Below are 21,325 nucleotides of genomic sequence, written 5' to 3' on the forward strand. Positions count from 1 at the left end.
AGCAAAACAGTGATATCTGCCTGAGACTTATTGCCGACTAGTGCTGAAGAATTTGCACGAAGACCTTCATAAAAAGAGATACTACATTAAAGCTAACTAAATGGTTAAAAATATTTAGATGGAGGGCATGCCATCCACTGATATATGATGTGAGCATTTGGCCGACAATGGTCTCAACAAGGAAGCAAGATTTTTGACTAAGTCGTCAGGAAGCTCATACAGTCTTGGTAGTACACAATCATAACGTTTTAACCTCTTGATCTCTTGACGAAATGAGGAAGAATTCATCACTGCAGAAGTCTATCATTTGCAAATGTCCTGTTGGATTGTAATCAAACTTCATATAGGTATAATCGCTTGGTATACAATACATCTCATCAGCATACGAACTATGAGTTAACAGAAATCTTTCATTACCTTTATAGCCTTTCAGTGCCACTATGTCATAATCACGCATCAGATATGCAGCCGTATTGTTATGTTATAGCTTGCTTAATGATAAGATGTAAAGTCTACTACCAAGGAGACCACAAGGCAACTGGATTTTTGTAATTTAAATACTTCTGGTACATGAAGTACGGGATTCAAATGCCTATCTGTCAAGGCAGTTGAGTGCAACTCAAATATTCTCAAGAAAGATTTTGAGGTTTCTCGAGCAAGTTTAATTCACTGAAGTTCATACGATTCTTCGACGGGCTGCATGGCTCAATTGGTAGTGCATGAAATTGGTAATCACTGGATTGCTGTGTTTCACCCTCATTTTGTCCCCCCCTCCCTCCCCCCCCCCCCCCCCCAAATAGCATTGCTAATTACATATTGCACAGCTACTCTCATCAGTGATGATGGTTTAACTCTTCATAAAGTGAACAAGCGAAGGCAACTAATAGTAAAATATATATTTGATAAATGTTATGTTCAAATGACATCGGCATTCAAACTGAGTGAAGGGGAATAAATAAATAAATAAAGATTGAAACAAGACTGCAACCATCAACTATTAGTCTCAAGCAGTACCAATTTAGCCATGTGACCTGTCAAAAACTTGGTGTAGCTTTGGTGAATTACAGCTGCTCAGAAAACTTATAAGCCAATTTTCTCGAGAATTTTTGATAGTTGCATCAAACTACTTTGGTGTATTGGTATTTTTCTGAACTTCCGGTACCATAAACATAAAAAAATTACAAAAATCTGATGGCGGTGTGGTCTCCTTGTAAGTGGCTCAGTATTATGTCCTATCAACCAATGTCTCCTTTTTGTCAAGTTGTATCATAAACTTCTTTTCTCCGCAGTTCAATTCAGTAATTTTTCGTCAGTTATACAATCTATTTGTCAAATTGCTGACATTCTACTGTAGCACCATAATTCAAGAGGTCCTATTCTCTTCAAGTTTGTACTGTTTGTCATCCACATTTCACTTCCACCACTGCTACACTCCAAAACAAATCCGTCATGACAGACTTCCTAACACTTAATTTATATTTGCTGTAAACAAGTCCTTTTTCTCCCTGCCCTCCCCCCCCCCCCCCCCTCCTCCCCCGCATTTTGTACACATTGTACTTTGACCACCATGTTTTGATGTAAAGATAGCAGAAATAATCTACTACTTTTAGTGTCTTATTTCTGATATATACTTCAGCAGAGCCTGATTTGATTTGATGAAATTCTGTTACCCTAGTTTTACTCTAGTTCATGATTGTATAGTAACCTTTCTTCACAAAACTATTGTTTCCTTTCAACTGATCTTCCAAGTACATTCCAGATTTAGCTTAGGTTTTTTTCTGCTGCTTGCTCAATATATGGTTTGAATAACCTAGGGATTGGCTACAGCCCTTTGTTGCTTCCTTGTCAACTACTGCTTCCTTTTCATGCCCTTCAACTCTTTATAACGGTAGTCTGGCTTCTGTTACAGTTTTGGATACCCTTTAGCTCCCTTTATTTTATCCCTGTTACCTCAAGAATGTCAAAAGAGTGTATTTCAGGCTGGGGAGTCTCACTTTGAAGTCACTAACAGCAACAATTCTTGGATAGAAGTCCTGTTGTCAGGTATCAGACTGAACTAGTCATATTCCAAATTTTCATAGCACAACGCACTCTTCTGGCACAGGTGCAACAATTTTTTTTTTTTAAATTCATCTCAGAGATCCAAGATTTACGTACATTAAATACAGTAAAAAAATTATCTCCCATCATACGGACTACAGGTGTATCTTTCTCATCCTAGTGCCTGAGTGACAACTACTTTCTACCTTTCACAAAATTATCCGTTTTTCTCTCTTACAATTCCAAAAGCAATTATTAATGTTTTCATTTTTAAATGTGTGTATTGGCAGTACTGAAATGCCACCTCCTGAATGTGTGAACTGGCCAGTGACTCTACCCCAATGTAATTTTGCAGAACAGAAGAAGCTACATCTTGTACTGGACAGATCTGTTCAGGACGTCTCAGGAGGAATGGTCAGTATTCTGGGATATGATAGGAACAATCAAAATTAATTAAAGCAAAAAAGTCAAGTAAACATGGGCTCTAAAACACATGACTATCTTACATACTATGAGCATTTCTTCACCTTCAATACTGTGGAACAAATCTCTTCTACTGCAAGCTCTTCTCTTTCCATATTTTGGGAGGAAGAAGTAAGGACTAAAACAAGGAAAAAATGTCCAGATGGGCTCTAAAGTGCATACCTCAAGAGCTATGAGCACTTGTTCATCTTCGCTACTGTGAAACACATCTCTTCTATTGAACAAGTGCCCGTAGCTCTTAAGGTACGCATTTTACAGCCCATGTTTACTGGACATTTTTTTCTTGTATTGGTCCTTACTATTTCCTCCCAAAAATATGGAAAGCAAAGAGCTTGCAGTAGAAGTGATTTGTTTCACAGTATCCAAAATGAAGAAATCCTCATAGTTCTTAAGGCAAGTATTTCAGAGCACATATTTACTAGACTTTTGTTGCTTTGAATGATTATTCCTATGATATTCCTGAATATTGATCATTCCTTCGAGACAAAATAAAGCTGTGCTCATAGTACTTAAGGTAAGCACTCTAAAGCCTATTTTTATTAGACTTTTTTGCTTCAAATTATTGTTCCTGTCATATTCCTCAATACTGGCCATTCCTCCTGGGACACCTTATATTTTTAGGCAATAATTACTTTGAACTGCATTAAACAAAACATACTTGAATTTACTGCCTTTCACCACAAACAGATATAGACCCTTTATTTAAAGTGATAATACAAAATCATTCCATGGGAGCACCCAATTTCTATCCATTTCCATTGCTCATTATTAAGCCTTGTAATATAATGTAAATTCTTATGATATAGGTTTAATATTATTACTTTTATTCCGCATTTCATACTTCACTATTTCTTTTTATAATTTTTCTTTTAAAATATTAAGAATGTGTTATGATGTGGCTATAACACTGTGTCACTGATACAAAAATTCAATGGAATTAGAACAAAAAAGAATTACAATATACAAATGATCAGAAAGAACATATATAAGCTTAGAGGAGAAACATGTGAAAACACCAGAGATCTATTTCTGACATTATCCATTAACTGGCACTATCATCAAAACATAGACATATTTACCTGGAACAACTGCAATGCTTCAAGACTAATATCATCTGCTTTATGTAAGCAGCACTCTATAACATTTAATACCGGAGGAGTTTCAGATCTTGGCAATTCATTTTCTTCCGTGTTTCCAAGAAACCAAACCAAAAATTCTGAAAAGAAAAAATAAGATTTTTTTTATTTGTTACTCTATCCCATATTATGTTTTTACACTTCACTGAAAGTGGGATAGGTGCAAATGAAGCTCAACAAATATCAGTAACTCAGTGTTGATAAATATTAGGTGTAAATAAGATCATCGCAAATGTGGCAACCCTATGTTACCACTCATACTGTGCTGTCACCTTGGCAGCCACTGACATAGCAGGACATAAGGCACCGGCGCAAGCCATCACGATTCAACTTGCATGCCCCTGTGCAGGGCCAACTGCAAGGCAGTGGCACGATTAAACATTGAAGGTAGCACAGCATCAGAGTTGGTGTGTGCAGACGACACACAATGCCACCTCAAGAGAGTGAAAATGCAATCTACCTTATATAATCCTGGAGCAGAGTGCATTCAGCCATTCTGTTATCATGTTTCATCATATTAACTGGGCTCCACTCTTGGGGTCATTCTGCACTGTACTGAAATCAGCCTGGCATTGTATTCAGACTGTGTATGGCATTGTATTCAGACTGTGTATGGAATTTCTAAACCGTTATCTCATTAAAGTGATTAATGCACTATGCTTGTACTTATTTGTGTTAATAGTTATTGCATAAGTGGTGACAAGTGCAGTAGAACATTCACACATTTTTTGCCTATTCAACAATGTCGACATGTGCGTCCTTGGAGGTAGTGCTTCAAGATTACTGCAGCAACAGCTGGAAAGCCACAGATGTCTGGAATTGCAACAACAAGAGCAAACTACCATGCTGGACAGAGTGTTGACCATCCTATTAGCAAGGCCTCAGCAACTGCCAGCTCACCTGCCTCCTTTCCTCATCTGCAATGAGGCTGCTGAGTATTAGAAGTGTACAAGAAAGATCTGTGATGACACTTCGCAGTCTTCAAGATATCATATGCCTGTTCCATTAAAGCCCTCTTCCCACCATGGATATCACACCGAATTTACCACTTGTTAGGAAAGTTAGTTTCTCTTCAGGATCCTGCATCCCTTACATTTGACTAAATGTGTCACTTTTTGATGTCATAGTACTGCCAGCATACTCATATTTATTTCCACAAGAGCGGAGTTTTATCAGTGCAGGAAGCAAAACCGTCAATATTATCAGGCTTGGGCTGTGGAGTTGAGGGCCTTAGTAAAAAGTGCTGTTTCGTTACTTTTCAGTCTAAGAAGTCTTATCCTGATGCTGTGGTTAGGGATGCTATCATTAGATCAGCTTTCAACAAAGAGGTCCACCAATGGGTGCTGCAATTTGAAGAACTCAGCCTGGAAGAAGTCCTCTCTCTTTCTCAGTTGTTTGAAATTCCTCAGGCGGTGGGCCATCAGCTGGATTTCTGGGTGGATGGACCAATGTCAACTTAGATGATGGTACGCATTCACATTCCATCACAACTTCAGCAGCAGACACTGCAGTGGTACAGCATGCCCAGCTACCAAGCTCCACACCAACATGTCCATGGATTGGTTTCTGCATGCTCCTGCCTTCTTGACCACCTTATTTTGTTCAACATGTTCGATCAGTCTGCCCTACTTGTTGGTCTTTTTGTCACCACTGTAGAAAGAGAGGACGCACTGTGGCAGTATGCCATGACCAGATAGCTAAAGCTGTGTTTGGGTTCAAGGTTGGAGAATCAATTAACATAGTTTCCAACCTTTGCCATATCAGGAATTGTATGAATGTTGTAAGGAATTTTCGGACTTTTTTCACCTGGGTGAGGCAAGGCCACAGATCATTAGGCTCACACTGCTCTTAAGCTGACACCATAAATTTGTTTCTTCAGAGTTAGACCAGTGCCACATCACTTTGTGACCAAGCTAAGGAAGAACTTGACAGGTGTACTGCTTTAGGTGTTGCTGAACATATATTGTCTGGTCCAAGGCCACAGCATGCCAAATCACACGTAAGCAAGACAGGCAGGCCATGTGCAGACCACAGCTTTGCCTGTCTTGGCTTTGCTCAATTTTTCTTGGAAGTACCTTGTACAGCTTGATATTTCATTTTGTACTGTGGTGCGGTAGTTTTTCGTCGGCACAACTTTCTTCACTTCAGTGGAATTGTGGTGTCAGTGCTATTTACCATTTGCTATTTGTTCATGATATGAAGGATATGAAGGACATTCACAGGTCCAATGCCTGTTTGCACAAAAAAAGGCGTATAGTGGTCTATCATCATAAGCCTTTAACAATGAACAGTAAATGTATTTACAATACCATGCAGGAATAATTTAAAGATTTAGCTGACACTGAAAGAACTAAAAATTACAACAGTTGACAGACAAGATTCACTGTTCTGTACATGGAGAAGCACTTTGTGGTAAATTTGTGGGCATGGAGCATGTGAGGAAATCAGTAGTATGTACAGTAAATTTTCTTAAGTTCCATCCATTTTTCCACTGTCAGTTGCAACAGTTTTCAATGGAATTAAATGAAGACTTTATATATTTTTGTGAAGTACATTGGTTAAATCAAGGAGCATGCCTGGAAAGATTTTTTGATTTAAAATGCGTTATTGTTGAATTTACAAAGGAAAAAGGAAAGCAAGAATGAAAATTAGAAAATCCAGAGAAGACTGCACACCTTGCATTTCAAGTGGAGTTGACTGCCCACAGTAAGATATTGCAAGGTGAGAAACAATTTATTTTTGATTTGATAGGGATGCATTTAAAAAGAAAATTGCACTGCAGAAGGGATAAATTCTTGAAAACACAATCCAGTACCCTAAGCTCACTAGTGTGAAAGAAACTGCAACATTTGAAGAACTAGTTGTGGCCTTGGAAGAATTACAAGGATAGTTTTTTCAAATATTCTGAGGACACTGCCAATGTTACATCTGTTTTTGAGACCATTTGCTGTTTCAGTTGAGAGGCCCCTATGCATGTGCAGATGTAACTGATTGATGTGCATTATAATTCTTGCTTTGAGGACAAATCCTTTTATGTTAAAACTGTCCAGGACATTTTCATTGTTTGCCTCAAACAGAGTTTTCACATCTCCACAAAAAGTGCCACAACATTCTGATAAACATATGTGTATGAAAGACCTTTGATTATGACAGTAAATAAGTTACAATTATGTGGCAACCTGAATGCAAAAATCTGTGAAATTGTCTATGTCCATTCATATGCTAACAATTTGCACCAGATAAAAATTATACTACCTCTTTAGTGTGTCAAAAATAATTAAATAATACTGAAAATTTGTTTTATTTGTGGTCTATGATGCTGAGAAATATGAACTGAAATTGTATGCAGTGCAACTGCATTGCCATTTAAATACGACTCCTCTGCAGTTTCCCCCTTTCCCCTCCTCCTGCTCAGGCAGCACAACATGGCGATAGCTGAAGTTTGCAGTGAGGCAGAGCACTTTGGCAAGCAAGCCTCAGCATGGTTCATGAAGCTGATATCTTGGCCACCCCTGGTCCAAGCCAATGAGCTAGGCCATTAGTGATGATTAAGGAGCCTACTGGGAAGCTTCAGCTATACAGTGATTTCAATGTGACAATTAATGCACAGTCTGTGTTGAACACACATGCCATCCTATGTCCAGAAGAACTGATGACAAAACTAGCAGATTTACAACTACCTGGAGGAGGATTCATGGCAGTTACTCGTAATCGACATGCACTATGATCTCTACAGGTACAGCCGCTTGTTTTTTGGGGTGCCAGCACTCCGGCCCATTTCCGTGACTTTTGGAGCAACTCACATGTGTTCCTTGTTGCATTAACTATCTAGATGACATTGTAGTCATGGGTATCACCACCAAGGAACATCTACAGAATCTCAGGCTTCTGTTTCATACTTTGCATGACGGAGATCTCAAGGGAAAAATCACATTTCTCCCAGCCCTACTAAATACCTGTAACATGTCATTTCGTGTTGGGGTTCCAGCAGACAAACAGTCATGTTGCGGCTACTGACACCTTCCATTGGCCTGTTAAAGTAAAGGAGCACCAAGGGGTTTTTAGGAAAGGTTGTTTATTACCAAAAATTCATATCACAGGCAGCTACTGTGGCATATCCTATCAATCAGTTACTGAAAAAGAGCATGTCATTTGTTTGGATGCCAGCATGTGGCCAAACATTCAAAATCTGAAGGACAGTCATTGTTCTGCCACATGCCTGGCCACCTTCCAGCTGGGTAGATAGCTTGCAGTGGTGACAGTTGCATGTCAGTAGGGCCTGGGGCTGTACTGGTCCATTGCAATCCTGACATTTGAGAACAGCTGACTGTGTTTACCTCAAAGACATACAATGTGGTGGAGAAGAATTATTCTCGAATGAAGAAGTAAGCTATTTCTAATGATTCCAAGAAGTTTCGTGTGTTTCTACAGGGTGTCAAATTTCATTTAGTAATGGATCACAAGCTTTTAGTCTCCTTCTTTAGGCCCATAGAACACATGCCAGACAAAACAGCACATAAGACATCAGTGGTGGGCACTGTTTCCCAGATGTTATCAGTTATCACTATGAGATTCACTTCTGCTCTGTGGCTCAGCACTCCAACGAAGATGCACTAGCACATCTCCCTATGAGTCCTGACCAGCTTCGACTGGGGAAAAAATCATTTGTTTCTACCTTCACCAAGGATACCTTCCCTATTATGAATTCCAACGTCGCTGACGTGGTTGGTTTGGATCCTATTTTCCGCGAGGTGTGACAGTACAAACAGAGGGGATGGCCAAAACAGTTTCTGGCTCAAGCATCAGGTCCTGCCCATAATTATTTTTTTTCTCCACTATAGAATGACTCTCATCAATGAAATAATTTCGTTGGCTACGGAACATGCAGTGCTGCAGTTGGTCATTCCTACCTCCCTCAGGTAGGACATCCTTCTCCTCTTGCATCATGGTCACTGGTTCAAGTGTGCGGGCCACTAGCCTGCGCAGTGCCAATGTTACTCGCCAAGGCCAGAACCTTCACAGCTATATGAGTGTGTCCACCTGGATCTCACAGGCCCCTTTTTTGGACGCATATTAGTTGATTGTTGTAGATGCCTACACTTGGTTTTCATACGTCGTAAACTGTTGTTCCATAATTGTGGAATCGAAGTTGTAGGCCCTCAACTGGATCTTCCCTGTAGAAGGCCTCCCCCACAAACCCTCGTGATGGACAATGGCCCACAGTTTATCTCACAGATTTTTCAAGAATTTGGTGCACAACATGGTATCCAGTACATCAGGGTACCCTGTTCCACCCTCAGGCGTATGGGGAAGCAGAATGCCTCATACAGACTTTCAAAATGCAAAAGAAGTCATCCATAGAGAGCCCACAGAGGAATAAATGCTCACACATTTTCTCAGTTCTTATATGTCCAAGCTAATTAGAAGAACCCAACTGAGCTGCTGCACTGAACTAGCCACGCACGGTGCTGCACCTCCTGCTGCCTATCCCATGCCCACCCAGGATGTCTCCATCACCACGCTAGGCGCCAGGGAACCCGTCCGGGCTTGCACCTCTGATTCCGTCAGCATTGGATTCTGGCAGTCATCGAAGGCAGCACGGCTGGTGAGGGTTCACACTGCAGATGAAGGACGGTCTGGTGGCCTGCCACTGCAACCAACAATCCCCGTGGGTGGGGGGACCGGCCTCTGCCACCCCTACACACACCTACTGAGCCTTCCTCCCGCCTGGAGCCTGGGTTTTCAACTTCTTCTCCATGGGATGGTGGTTCACAGGTACCATCCCCACCAGCTCGTGTTCCTGCTGCAGAGGCACTGGATGTCCACATGGATCTAGCTCCGACACTGCCCCCCCCCCCCCTCTTGGTTGGTGTTGCACCATCGGTCATCCGCCTATGGTGGAGTCGTCACTGCCAAGACAAGTTCCAGACCTAGTCTCCTGTTGCAGCCAACAAGGGACTCCTGTCCACACCGAAGGTATCCATCGTCAGTGCTCAGAAAGACTTGGATGTCATTTTCCTGAATGCTATAGGGCGTTCCACACTGCAAGAGAGGGATGCCTGAGTCACACCATCTCACAATTGCTCCTTCAAGGGGAGAGCACTGTGGTGACCCTACGTTACCACTGGTATCATGTCAGCGCCTCAGTGGCCACTATAGAAGGATGCGAAGTGCCGGTCCAAGCTATCATGGATCAACTTACTCACACTGTCCTGTGGTGCCTGTCTGGCCTCCAGGCAGTGGCACAATCAAATGTTGAGGGCAGCATCAAAACATGATTGGCATATGCAGCTGACAGACAGTGGCACCTTGAGAGATTGACAAGCAATCTACCCACTATAATCCCAGAGCAGAGCACACCCAGCCATCCTGTTGTTTTCTCCTCAAGTTAACTTGACTTCATTCTCAGGACTCTCTGCATTGTATTGGATTCAGGCTGGCATTGTACTCGGACTGTGTATGGAACTTCTGAACTGTTTTCTCATTCAAGTGATTCATGCACTAAGCAAATACTTATTTGTGTGTAGTTACTACAGGAAGTCCTGGTGGAATGGGTAAATGGTACCATATATGAACCAGGAAAACTTCTGAGATTCCAACATGGAAGTCCCTGCTGCATCAAATGTAAAGAGAAGAATAGGAGCAATAGGAAACACAGTAACAGAAGGCAATTACATTTTAAGAAAGGATATTTGAACTTCACTACCCAATTACATCTCCAAGTCAGTAATATAAATGGAGAAAATATAAGAAGCAGTTCTAGACAAAAATCTTATATCACAACGAAAAGGAAAAACTCAAAACAACATATTTGAACATGAAAATTAACTATACAATAAGCACCCAAAAGTGAAATGGGGCACACACAAAAAGAGTTTTTTTATTTTTTTTTCCAGAAACAATGTAGAAGCACACACTGTAAAAATTTCTAGTTTTTCATTTAAAGGCTTATTTTCCATAAAACAGATTAATAAATGCTACATGGTTACCTGCATGGAACAAATCGTGTATAATGTACTCCAATGTTAATTATGCAATAAACATATGACACCCACCAGTCTGAAAAAAATTAAGAACACTGCACTGGGGGGGGGGGGGGGGGGGGGGGGGTTGATTTGGGGAAGGAGACCAGACAGCGAGGTCATCGGTCTCATCGGATTAGGGAAGGACGGGGAAGGAAGTCGGGCGTGCCCTTTGAAATGAACCATCCCGGCATTTGCCTGTAGCGATTTAGGGAAAACATGGAAAACCTAAATCAGGATGGCCAGACGGCGGGGTTGAACCGTCGTCCTCCCGAATGCGAACTGGGCAAGGTCTCATGTGTTTGTAGAGCATGTGTTTCTTTCATATGAGTTTTTTTATGCTTCACAACAAGTTTTTACAACTTGAACTCACTTGTAACATGCTCACAAAACTTTTTTCACTTCTCCTGTAAAATCTAGCTCTTGTGCCTTACTTGCTGTCCCATACAAACACCCCAATTGCCCGTTTTTTCAGCAACTTGTGTTTCTCTAGTCTTTATATTCCTTAGCCTTTGAACATTGATTGTACACAACTGCAGAGTTTTGAAAATACATGTCCGTCATGTATTGTACAAAATTCACATCTCTGTATTTTAAATGCATTTTTAATTGATTTTAGTCACTCAAAGTGGGGTACTTCCGACATTAGCTCGAACTCTTACAACCATACTGTTAGAAATTCCTTTCTATTTTTACAGGGCACTGATACTTCTTACAAGCTATGAGTGCCAACAGTACAGAATACTGATTTGGTGAATATGCCACTATGGTAGTAAAGAAATGTGTGTCACATAATGGAGTATTTTAGCTAAAATCTTAAGACACTTTCCACTTCTCTTCATGTGCATGTTCTTTTTGTGTGTAAAACTACCTCGAAGGCAACTTTCAAAATTAGATTTAACTTTGCAACAAAAAAGTATTTTCAGCGAGGGGAGCTGCCTATTGAATTGGCTTGAACTACAGTAACACAATTAAACATTTAACCTCTATCATGAGACACAAAGCATCAAAGATCTGAGTTGTAGAGTCACCTGTTGTCAACATCACCAACTGATGATTGTTACCTATAAACGATGACTTGTGGACCATGAAAAATGAAGCAGAATTGTCCACTACCTTTTGAGGTAACACGGAGGACTAAGTCACTCCAAACAGTATTCAATCATCTCCCCTATGATCAATCTGGACTCAAGACATTTATAACCAATGACAGACACAATCCTCAGCACCAAGGTGTACGGAAAAGGTACATAAGACTTGTGCACTGGACTGGAGTTCGGAGGGCTATGTTGAAGAGTAGGACAGACTTGAGCAGCAACATCTTTTCCACATTGTGAACAGCAAACGGAGGAAGAGCCCAACTTTTTATAATGAATGTGGTCGAGCATGGTAGTGATTGTTACGCATCAGGCAATTTTGGTTTCACATATATGTATATGTAAAGATGTGCACTTTCAAAGAAGAAGCCTTCATGTTGCTTATTGTTTTCTTTTTAGTTCAGATTTACGTTAATTTTTGGCTTCATAAAGCTAATTTTTTAAGCCCTGTACTCGGTATAGAATCCAACTGGATTGCATCAGGTCTCAGAGCTTTTCTCAGTTTTTACGACTTCATCTGCTTCTCAACACCACTAGTATTAGTATCTATATTTCTAATCTTTGCAGTGATGTGAGAATTTAACTGATGCATTACTCCTGGATTTTCCTTTATAAAGGAACATTTGAAAATGGAGTTAAGCATTTCTACTATTGCTCTGCTATCCACAATTTTACTTCCTGTCTCATTCATGAGCGTCAGAACACTACACTAACTTTGTTGTCATTCACGGCCTTTACTTTTAACCAAAAGTTCTTCACGTTTTGTGAAAGATCTTTCGTTAACATTCTGATCTGGTAGTCACTGAAGGCTTTACACAACATCCTCTTGACAGCCAAAAGTATTTCATTCAGCACCTCTCTACCTACAGCCCTATGCTTTGTTTTACACCTATTACATGGTAGTCTGTTTCTTCAGAAGTTTCTTGCCAGTGACTGTCAACCATGGAGGATCCATCCCATCACAAACTGTTGTGATAGGTACATATAAGTACAGAACATTATCAAGTATTTTTTTAAACCTGAGCCATAGTTCTCTACATACTTCTGACCAGACCAAAGTTCAAGTTCCTCACTGAGATATGATACTACTGCCTCTTTATCTAGTTTACTGAACAAATAAATCTTTCTATTTGTTTAGTCTGCCCTTTGCACTTTGGTAATCATTAGTGCTACAACACCTGCATAGTCACTGATACCAGTTTCAATGCGGACTTTCTCAAACAGGTTAGGTCTACCTGTTGCCACTAGATCCAATATATGTCCATCCTGTGTGGGATTCCAAACTATCTGTTCTTGGTAGTTTTCAGAGAAGGCATATAGTAACGTTTCACAGGATGTCCTGTCATGGCAACAACTAACAGAATTGTAATTATCCTAATTATATGGAGGTGGTACAAAACTTTTCTTGAAGAATTTATTCTAAGTATAAGAAAATAACTATCTATTAAACACATGTCGTGGAACTTAATACTTTACATAGGACACAAAATTTATACCTTGGAGAAGAGCAGGTGCTGTCACAGTTCTAAGGCCTTTTCTTAGTAAAGCAATTATTCCCAATTTTTGATCATCATCAATATTGACCAAATGTAAAGACGTGCATTGTTCCAGAAAATCTCTTCTTATACTTTTAGAAATAGAGTCTCCTATGATTTTGTGAGCTTCCTGGACAAGCTACAGAAACAGTAAACAGGCAACTAAGTATAGAACAATGCTTAGTTAAGTATTTTATTTCAGAAAACATATTATTGACATAATTTTGATCTTCAATGTTACCAGCAACTATGATATAAAATTAAATTACACTTTTGGATGAATTACATTATTTATATATTCACAGACAAGGCTGAGTGTTTATTTTTATTTCTGTCAGGCCAGTATCCGATTAGACGCCCATCTTCAATGATAATGTAGTTTACTTTTGTGCTCTCTGTAAATGTTCCTGGAGATTTTATTTTATATTTTTAGCTGGTTTTCAGTTTTTTTGATGAGTCAGTGTGCTTTACAATACCTGCCTCATCCATAACACTAAAAAAAATGTGCTTAAAACCAGCTACAAAATGAAGTAGGATTTCCAAAATCATCTATAGAGATTCTATGCGGGCAGAAAAATAAAATACATGACCACTGAAGATGGGCACATAACCTGGTACTGGTCCAACAAAAATAAAAATGCAGCCTTGTCTATAGACATAAATAGTGTCAGTCATGAACTTCGTGAAGGCTGCAGGCTATCGTTAATACCAAAATAATAGTTTTATCTTATTATTTTATATTTATTGATTGATTCAGACAACAAATAAATCTCCAAGACACAAAGGAATTAAAGACATTAGCTGCCAGCGGGCACTGTGTCTGGATGGCAAACTGGTCAGCACATCTGTCAAGTAAGGAGGTACCCCAGGTTCAAATTCCAGTCCGGCACCAATTTATTACTTGCCCCATTGATATAAATCAATGCCCACTGGCAGCTAATATCTTTAACTCCTCTATGTCTTGATTCACAGTGGCTGCAGGATCAAAATAGTGTCTGTTCTTTTGGACATGTCTGAAAGAACACACACCACATGTATAAAATTAATCTCTAGCTCATGTAGCAAATCAGTGTATTAGAAAATGAGAATTAAAATAATGTCCACCAGACAAGTCCTCACAATGATTACGTTTCCATAATATAGATAGACTTACTGACTCTCAGCTTTCAGGAAGTCACCCACGTTAAGAGACAAACCACACTGTTGGGTTGCCATAATAAAATTCAGTAGCCGCAAAAGATGTTTGTAAAAATGTACAAAGTGTGACTACTGAGTGAGCCAGGCCTAGAAAAAAGTGGAGGGAAAAATACATAATGAATCGGACACTACTGTCAATAGGGATAAAATGCCTAAAAATTAACTAGACTCTCTACAGTTCCCACTCCTTTCCCACCCAGTGATCTGTTCGTCACTGTCAATGGCACTTCCATCTACAATAACAACCACCTGCTTACCCCCTTCCCTGCTCCAACTCCAGTACCATACAACATGCCTCCTATCCTACCAATGCACCTGCGTGTTCCTTTTCTCTTCTCTAATTCTCTCGTCTCCTCTTCCCCTCTCCCCTTGTTCATCCTGCCCCAGCACAGCCTCTAAATGCTCCAATGCTGTACCCAACAGCACTATCTTGAACCCCACGACATCCCTCCACACTCCCACAGGCAGCATTACGATCTTCCTCCACCTCTACACTGATATCCCTCCCCCTCCTGGCTCCATGCCTCTTCTGTATCCCCACTACCCACTCAAGCAAATATTGCTGCTTACCTCAGATGCAGCTTCAGTCAGTCCTTAGTGCCCAGAGACAACTGGCCATGTGTGTGTGTCAGGCTTGTGTGAATGTGTGTGAGCTTTCTATGTCTGATGAAGGATTAAATATACCTAATATTCTTTTATAATTTTTTGTGATTTGCAAACAGGGGTGGAGATGATACATCAGCTGTATTAGAGAAAATAGATGTGAGATAGTGTTGAATTACATTTGGTTTTACATTTTCTCTGTTCAGTCCTTAATTTCTGTTACCCCATTCAACCCTTAATTTCTGTTACCGCATAACAATAAACAAATGTTTTATGTCTACACGCAAAACTATTTTGCAAAGGAAAACAACGTAATTTAACAGGGTTGCCACAAGTTTTCCCAGGTGAAATTCTATGATGTTTCCCCAATTTCCAGACAAGTTTTAGCATTTTTCCCTGACAAATTTTGAGATCTCAAGGGTACGTAAAGCCATAAGCTGACAAAAAAATGTAAGGACTTCCGTATTTCTCCCCCGTGTGAGCAAGAATCTTAAGTACTAACATCAACAGCTTTTGTAATGAACCGTTTTTAGATGGAGAAAGCAAGCCAAATGGTATATGTGTTTCATTAAGACCACTGTTGTTATTTCATTTCAATAAAACAAAACACATTTGGTGACAAAAATATGCAATGTCTTGGAGTCACAAGACAGATTCAAAATCCCCTCACTGATTTCAGAAATAACCCCAAAAAAACATAAGCCTCTTGAAAGAAGTATGTAAGACACGGAAGAGCTGTGTAAACCAACACTATAGGTGGCCACCAATAAAATGTTGGTTCTACTATGTTTGTTATTGTCGGTTATCAGTCACTCTGTTATGTCTATTATTTTACAGATATTGTGTGATTTTTCTTTCGAGAAATGTATGAGTATGTAGCGTACAAACTGCCAACGACTGCCACAATTTTCTTTTTCTTACTGTTAATACTTTCTAACACACAAATTATTTTCAACGTGCCAAAATGTACTAGAATAAATAAAATGTCTATAAAGCACTGCGCTGTACAATGCACTTGCGGTGAGACAGTCCTGAAATCCATCGCCCATGGCCTCTGGCCTGCCGAGGAGAACCGCAGTCCTGGGTCCTTGGATAAACTACAAAAATCCACTGCATTATGCCACACACAAACAGACCTGACCTGCAGGCAGAATAGTGAGACTACATCTGATGGGCAGGGCTAGCACATTAAATGATGGGCTTCAGATTGGCAGACTCAATCCATTAGAGATACCGACAGAAATGGCCCGTGGTTTTGGCCCATCGTGGACGTCCACTAGTGTGGCCAGCTATTCATATGTCACAGGCACCATGTTGATGAAATGAGACTGGGGTGATCAATCAGTGCAACAGATAACTTGCACAAATACTCTGAGAATCAATACTAATGAGGATAGGTAGCAACTCACTGTAAAGATGATCACTGAGCCACAGACAGCCACGTAGAAAAGACAATCACATTCTTACAACTAAATTTTTGGCCACAGCCTTTGTCAGAAAATGAGAGCATACACACATTCACACAGTTACTCAGACACAACTCGTGCACACATGACTGCCATCTCCGGCTGCTGCGTCAACAATCTCTGAGAATCAGATCCAAACAAACCCCTTCTCATGCCTCCGTGCCTCTCGTTGGCAGCTGCTAGGCTAGTGGCAAAAGGTGGTGGCAGAACTGACTGCAAGCTGAGGAGAACGGTAGGAGGGAAGAAGCAGTAAGAATGATGGAGTAGGGAAGTGGCACACGTACTCAGCTGTGTCCAGCCAGCAACGATGCATGACATCTCAGTAAACAAACCATTTCGTCTACTGAACAAGATTTTTAGATTTTTCCAGTTTTTTTTTTTTTTGCTAATACATTTGAAATTCCTTAATATCTAGAACTTGTGGCAACCCTATTTAAGTATAAACAGCAACTACATCTAACATCCTGGTTTATGAGATATTAAAGATCAAAGAAATTTCTTGCCAATACAAGTCATAATGAACTCTAAACAAGAGTACATCACAAAATAACACAACAACAAAGAAGAGTATGATTACAAAGTATTTCACTAATCATACCATATTCAATAATATATGACAGAGCTATCCAAACCTGGTTGCAGTAGTCAAGCCATGCAAAAAATGATGTAATTTCACGGCAACCGGGAAAGGGTGCTCCTTCATCCCAAGCAGGAGTATCAAACCTAAAGACAAAGACAAAGAGACAAATAGCAATAACAAACACAAAAGGGAGGAAAAGTTGAGTTCTAACATTCTTTTTCTTGTTACTGATCATTCTAACATTCTTTTTCTTTTTAGTGATCATTATAGTGTACAGTTAGAGCACACACAGTGTAACATGCTATTAACAGTATGGACACACTTCATCAGACAGATGATAGCAATGTAGGTTATAGACAGAATGATATCTCAAAAATAGTATTTAATATGATCTCTACACCATGATCATCACAGCAAGGTTTGAGGCAATGAATACAATATTGAGAAACGTTAACTTTCACAACAAGTGAAAAAGAAAGAGAAAGCTGTGTGGAAATTATTCGCTGCAGGGAATTAACAATAGCAAAAAAGACAACAATTGAGGAAAAAGATGGAAATTAAAAGATGTGTAAAAATTCATTCTAATATGAAGTTTGTTCAAAAAATACCGTAACATTCATAATTTTGCATCAATTGTGTGTTGGAGCGAAAAGCGGTTGGAATCCCTGCACACACCTGTGTTTAATATGTAACTGCTGGAAGTTTCATTTTTGTATGTCTGTTAGTAATGCGTAGAATGTTGTGTTGCACAATTCGCGAACTTCTAGATGGCACCATTACAGGAGCAAGGAGTCTGCACTAAAGTTTGCTTCAAACTCAAGAAAACTTTCACAAAGACACAATGAATGACACAGGAAGCTTACGGCTATGAGTGCTTAAGCTGTACTCAGTGTTACTGATGGTTCACATGGTTTAAAAATGGCTGGTTGGAAGTTAAAGATGAGCCTTGTTCAGGTTGCCCTTCGACATCTACTGACGACGCTCATGTCAGGAACGTCAACAAAACTGTGCATGCCAATCGAAGACTGACTCTCCAAGAGATTGCAGAAGGATGTAACATTCAGCTGGATCATGTCTGAAATCCTGACAACATCTTGGAACACATCGTTTTACCATTAAGTTCGTCCCATGGCTCATGAGCCAAGACCAGAAAAACCTTTGCCTCACAATCTGAGAAGAACTTTCGAATCACACAAATGAGTACGAGATGTTCCTTAATGTTGTGTCCTGTCCACTTGTCTAATATAGGGTGCCTAGGAAACCTGCTTTCTCGGATCGCTAGACAACAATTCAAGCAAATCCTATTACTGAATTTTTATTACAGTAAGATAAATGGCAATACTTAACTTTGAGAAATTTACAATGAGATGTAGCAAGCATCTACATCAACATCTACATTCATACTCCGCAAGCCACCTGACGGTGTGTGTTGGAGGGTATCTTGAGTATCTCTATAGGTTCTCCCTTCTATTCCAGTCTCTTATTTTTCGTGGAAATAAGGATTGTCGGTATGCCTCTGCGTGGGCTCTAATCTCTCTGATTTTATCCTCAAGGTCTCTTCGCGAGATATACATAGGAGGGAGCAATATACTGCTTGACTCCTCGATGAAGGTATGTTCTCGAAATTTCAACAAAAGCTCGTACCGAGCTACTGAGCGTCTCTCCTGCAGAGTCTTCCACTGGAGTTTATCTATCATCTCCGTAACGCTTTCACAATTAATAAATGATCCTGTAACGAAGCGCGCTGCTCTCCGTTGGATCTTCTCTATCTCTTCTATCAACCCTATCTGGTACGGATCCCACACTGCTGAGCAGTATTCAAGCAGTGGGCGAACAAGCGTACTGTAACCTACTTCCTTTGTTTTCGGATTGCATTTCCTTAGGATTTTTCCAGTGAATCTCAGTCTGGCATCTGCTATACCGACGATCAACTTTATATGATCATTCCATTTTAAATCACTCCTAATGCGTGCTCCCAGATAATTTATGGAATTAACTGCTTCCAGTTGCTGACCTGCTACATTGTAGCTAAATGACAAGGGATCTTTCTTTCTATGTATTCGCAGCACATTACACTTGTCTACATTGAGATTTAATTGCCATTCCCTGCACCATGCGTCAATTCGCTGCAGATCCTCCTGCGATTCAGTACAATTTTCCATTGTTACAACCTCTCGATATACCACAGCATCATCTGAAAAAGCCTCAGTGAACTTCCAATGTCATCCACAAGGTCATTTAAGTATATTGTGAATAGCAATGGTCCTACGACACTCCCCTGCAGCACACTTGAAATCACTCTTACTTTGGAAGACTTCTCTCCATTGAGAATGACATGCTGCATTCTGTTATCTAGGAACTCTTCAATCCAATCACACAATTAGTCTGATAGTCCATATGCTCTTACTTTGTTCATTAAACGACTGTGGGGAACTGTATCGAATGCCTTGCGGAAGTCAAGAAACACGGCATCTACCTGGGAACCCGTGTCTACGGCCCTCTGAGTCTCGTGGACGAATAGCGTGAGCTGGGTTTCACACGATCGTCTTTTTCGAAACCCATGCCAATTCCTACAGAGTAGATTTCTAGTCTCCAGAAAAGTCATTATACTCGGGCATAATACGTGTTCCAAAATTCTACAACTGATCAATGTTAGAGATATAGATCTATAGTTCTGCACATCTGTTCGACGTCCCTTCTTGAAAACGGTGATGACCTGTGCCCTTTTACAATCCTTTGGAAAGCTACGCTCTTCTAGAGACCTATGGTACACCGCTGCAAGAAGGGGGGCAAGTTCCTTCGCGTACTCTGTTTAAAATTGAACTGGTATCCCATCAGGACCAACAGCCTTTCCTCTTTTGAGCGATTTTAATTGTTTCTCTATCCCTCTGTCGTCTATTTCGATATCTACCATTTTGTCATCTGTGCGACAATCTAGAGAAGGAACTACAGTGCAGTCTTCCTCTGTGAAACAGCTTTGGAAAAAGACATTTAGTATTTCGTCCTTTAGTCTGTCATCCTCTGTTTCAGTACCATTTTGGTCACAGAGTGTCTGGACATTTTGTTTTGATCCACCTACCGCTTTGACATAAGGCAAAAATTTCTTAGGATTTTCTGCCAAGTCAGTACATAGAACTTTATTTTCAAATTCATTGAACGCCTCTCACATAGCCCTCCTCACACTACATTTTGCTTCACGTAATTTTTGTTTGTCTGCAAGGCTTTGGCTGTGTTTATGTTTGCTGTGAAGTTCCCTTTGCTTCCGCAGCAGTTTTCTAACTCGTTTGTTGTACCACGGTGGCTCTTTTCCATCTCTTACGATCTTGCTTGGCACATACTCATCTAACACATATTGTACGATGGTTTTGAACTTTGTCCACTGATCCCCCCCACTAGCTATACTTGAGACAAAACTTTTACGTTGAGCCATCAGGTACTCTGAAATCTGCTTTTTGTCACTTTTGCTAAACAGAAAAATCTTCCTACCTTTTTCAATATTACTATTTACGGCTGAAATCATCGATGCAGTAACCGCTTTATGATCGCTGATTCCCTGTTCTGCATTAACTGTTTCAAATAGTTCGGGTCTGTTTGTCACCAGAAGGTCTAATATGTTATTGCTACGAGTTGGTTCTCTGTTTAACTGCTCAACGTAGTTTTCAGATAAAGCACTTAAAAAAATTTCACTGGATTCTTTGTCCCTGCTACCCGTTATGAACATTTGAGTCTCCCAGACTATATCCGGCAAATTAAAATCTCCACCCAGAACTATAACATGGTGGGGAAATCTACTCGAAATATTTTCCAAATTATCCATCAGGTGCTCGGCCACAACAGCTGCTGAGCCAGGGGGCCTATAGAGACATCCAATTACCATGTCTGAGCCTGCTTTAACCGTGACCTTCACCCAAATTATTTCGCATTTCGGACCTCTGTCAATTTCCTTCGATACTATTGCAATGGACAACAGACAAAATAAGCACATCTCTTCAGTATAGCAATTCTAATACATGTGAAATAATACTGTTCATAATTCATTGCTGTAGCGTTCATAGAAGGTTAGTCTTCAACTGAGCTGTGGCCAGGCGGCGAGGCACTTACGTCCTCTTCTTGTAGATGCCGCTGCTGTCTCATTGTCGTCCTAGAGAGGTGTCAGTCAGCGTACT

General features: G+C 40.2%; 1 protein-coding gene across 1 annotated transcript in view; it reads right to left on the reverse strand.

Moving 5' to 3' along the window:
* The window catches only part of LOC124796264 (FHF complex subunit HOOK interacting protein 2A-like), a 208,342-nt gene that overhangs the window by 86,900 nt on the left and 100,117 nt on the right, over positions 1-21,325 (reverse strand). Inside the window, 3 exon segments of the mRNA XM_047260375.1 lie at positions 3,603-3,739; positions 13,275-13,452; positions 17,212-17,302. Of these exon segments, the coding sequence (XP_047116331.1) occupies positions 3,603-3,739; positions 13,275-13,452; positions 17,212-17,302 (406 nt within the window).

This window comes from Schistocerca piceifrons, chromosome 4 (assembly GCF_021461385.2).
Source record: "Schistocerca piceifrons isolate TAMUIC-IGC-003096 chromosome 4, iqSchPice1.1, whole genome shotgun sequence".
Classification (NCBI taxonomy): Eukaryota; Metazoa; Arthropoda; class Insecta; order Orthoptera; family Acrididae; genus Schistocerca; species Schistocerca piceifrons.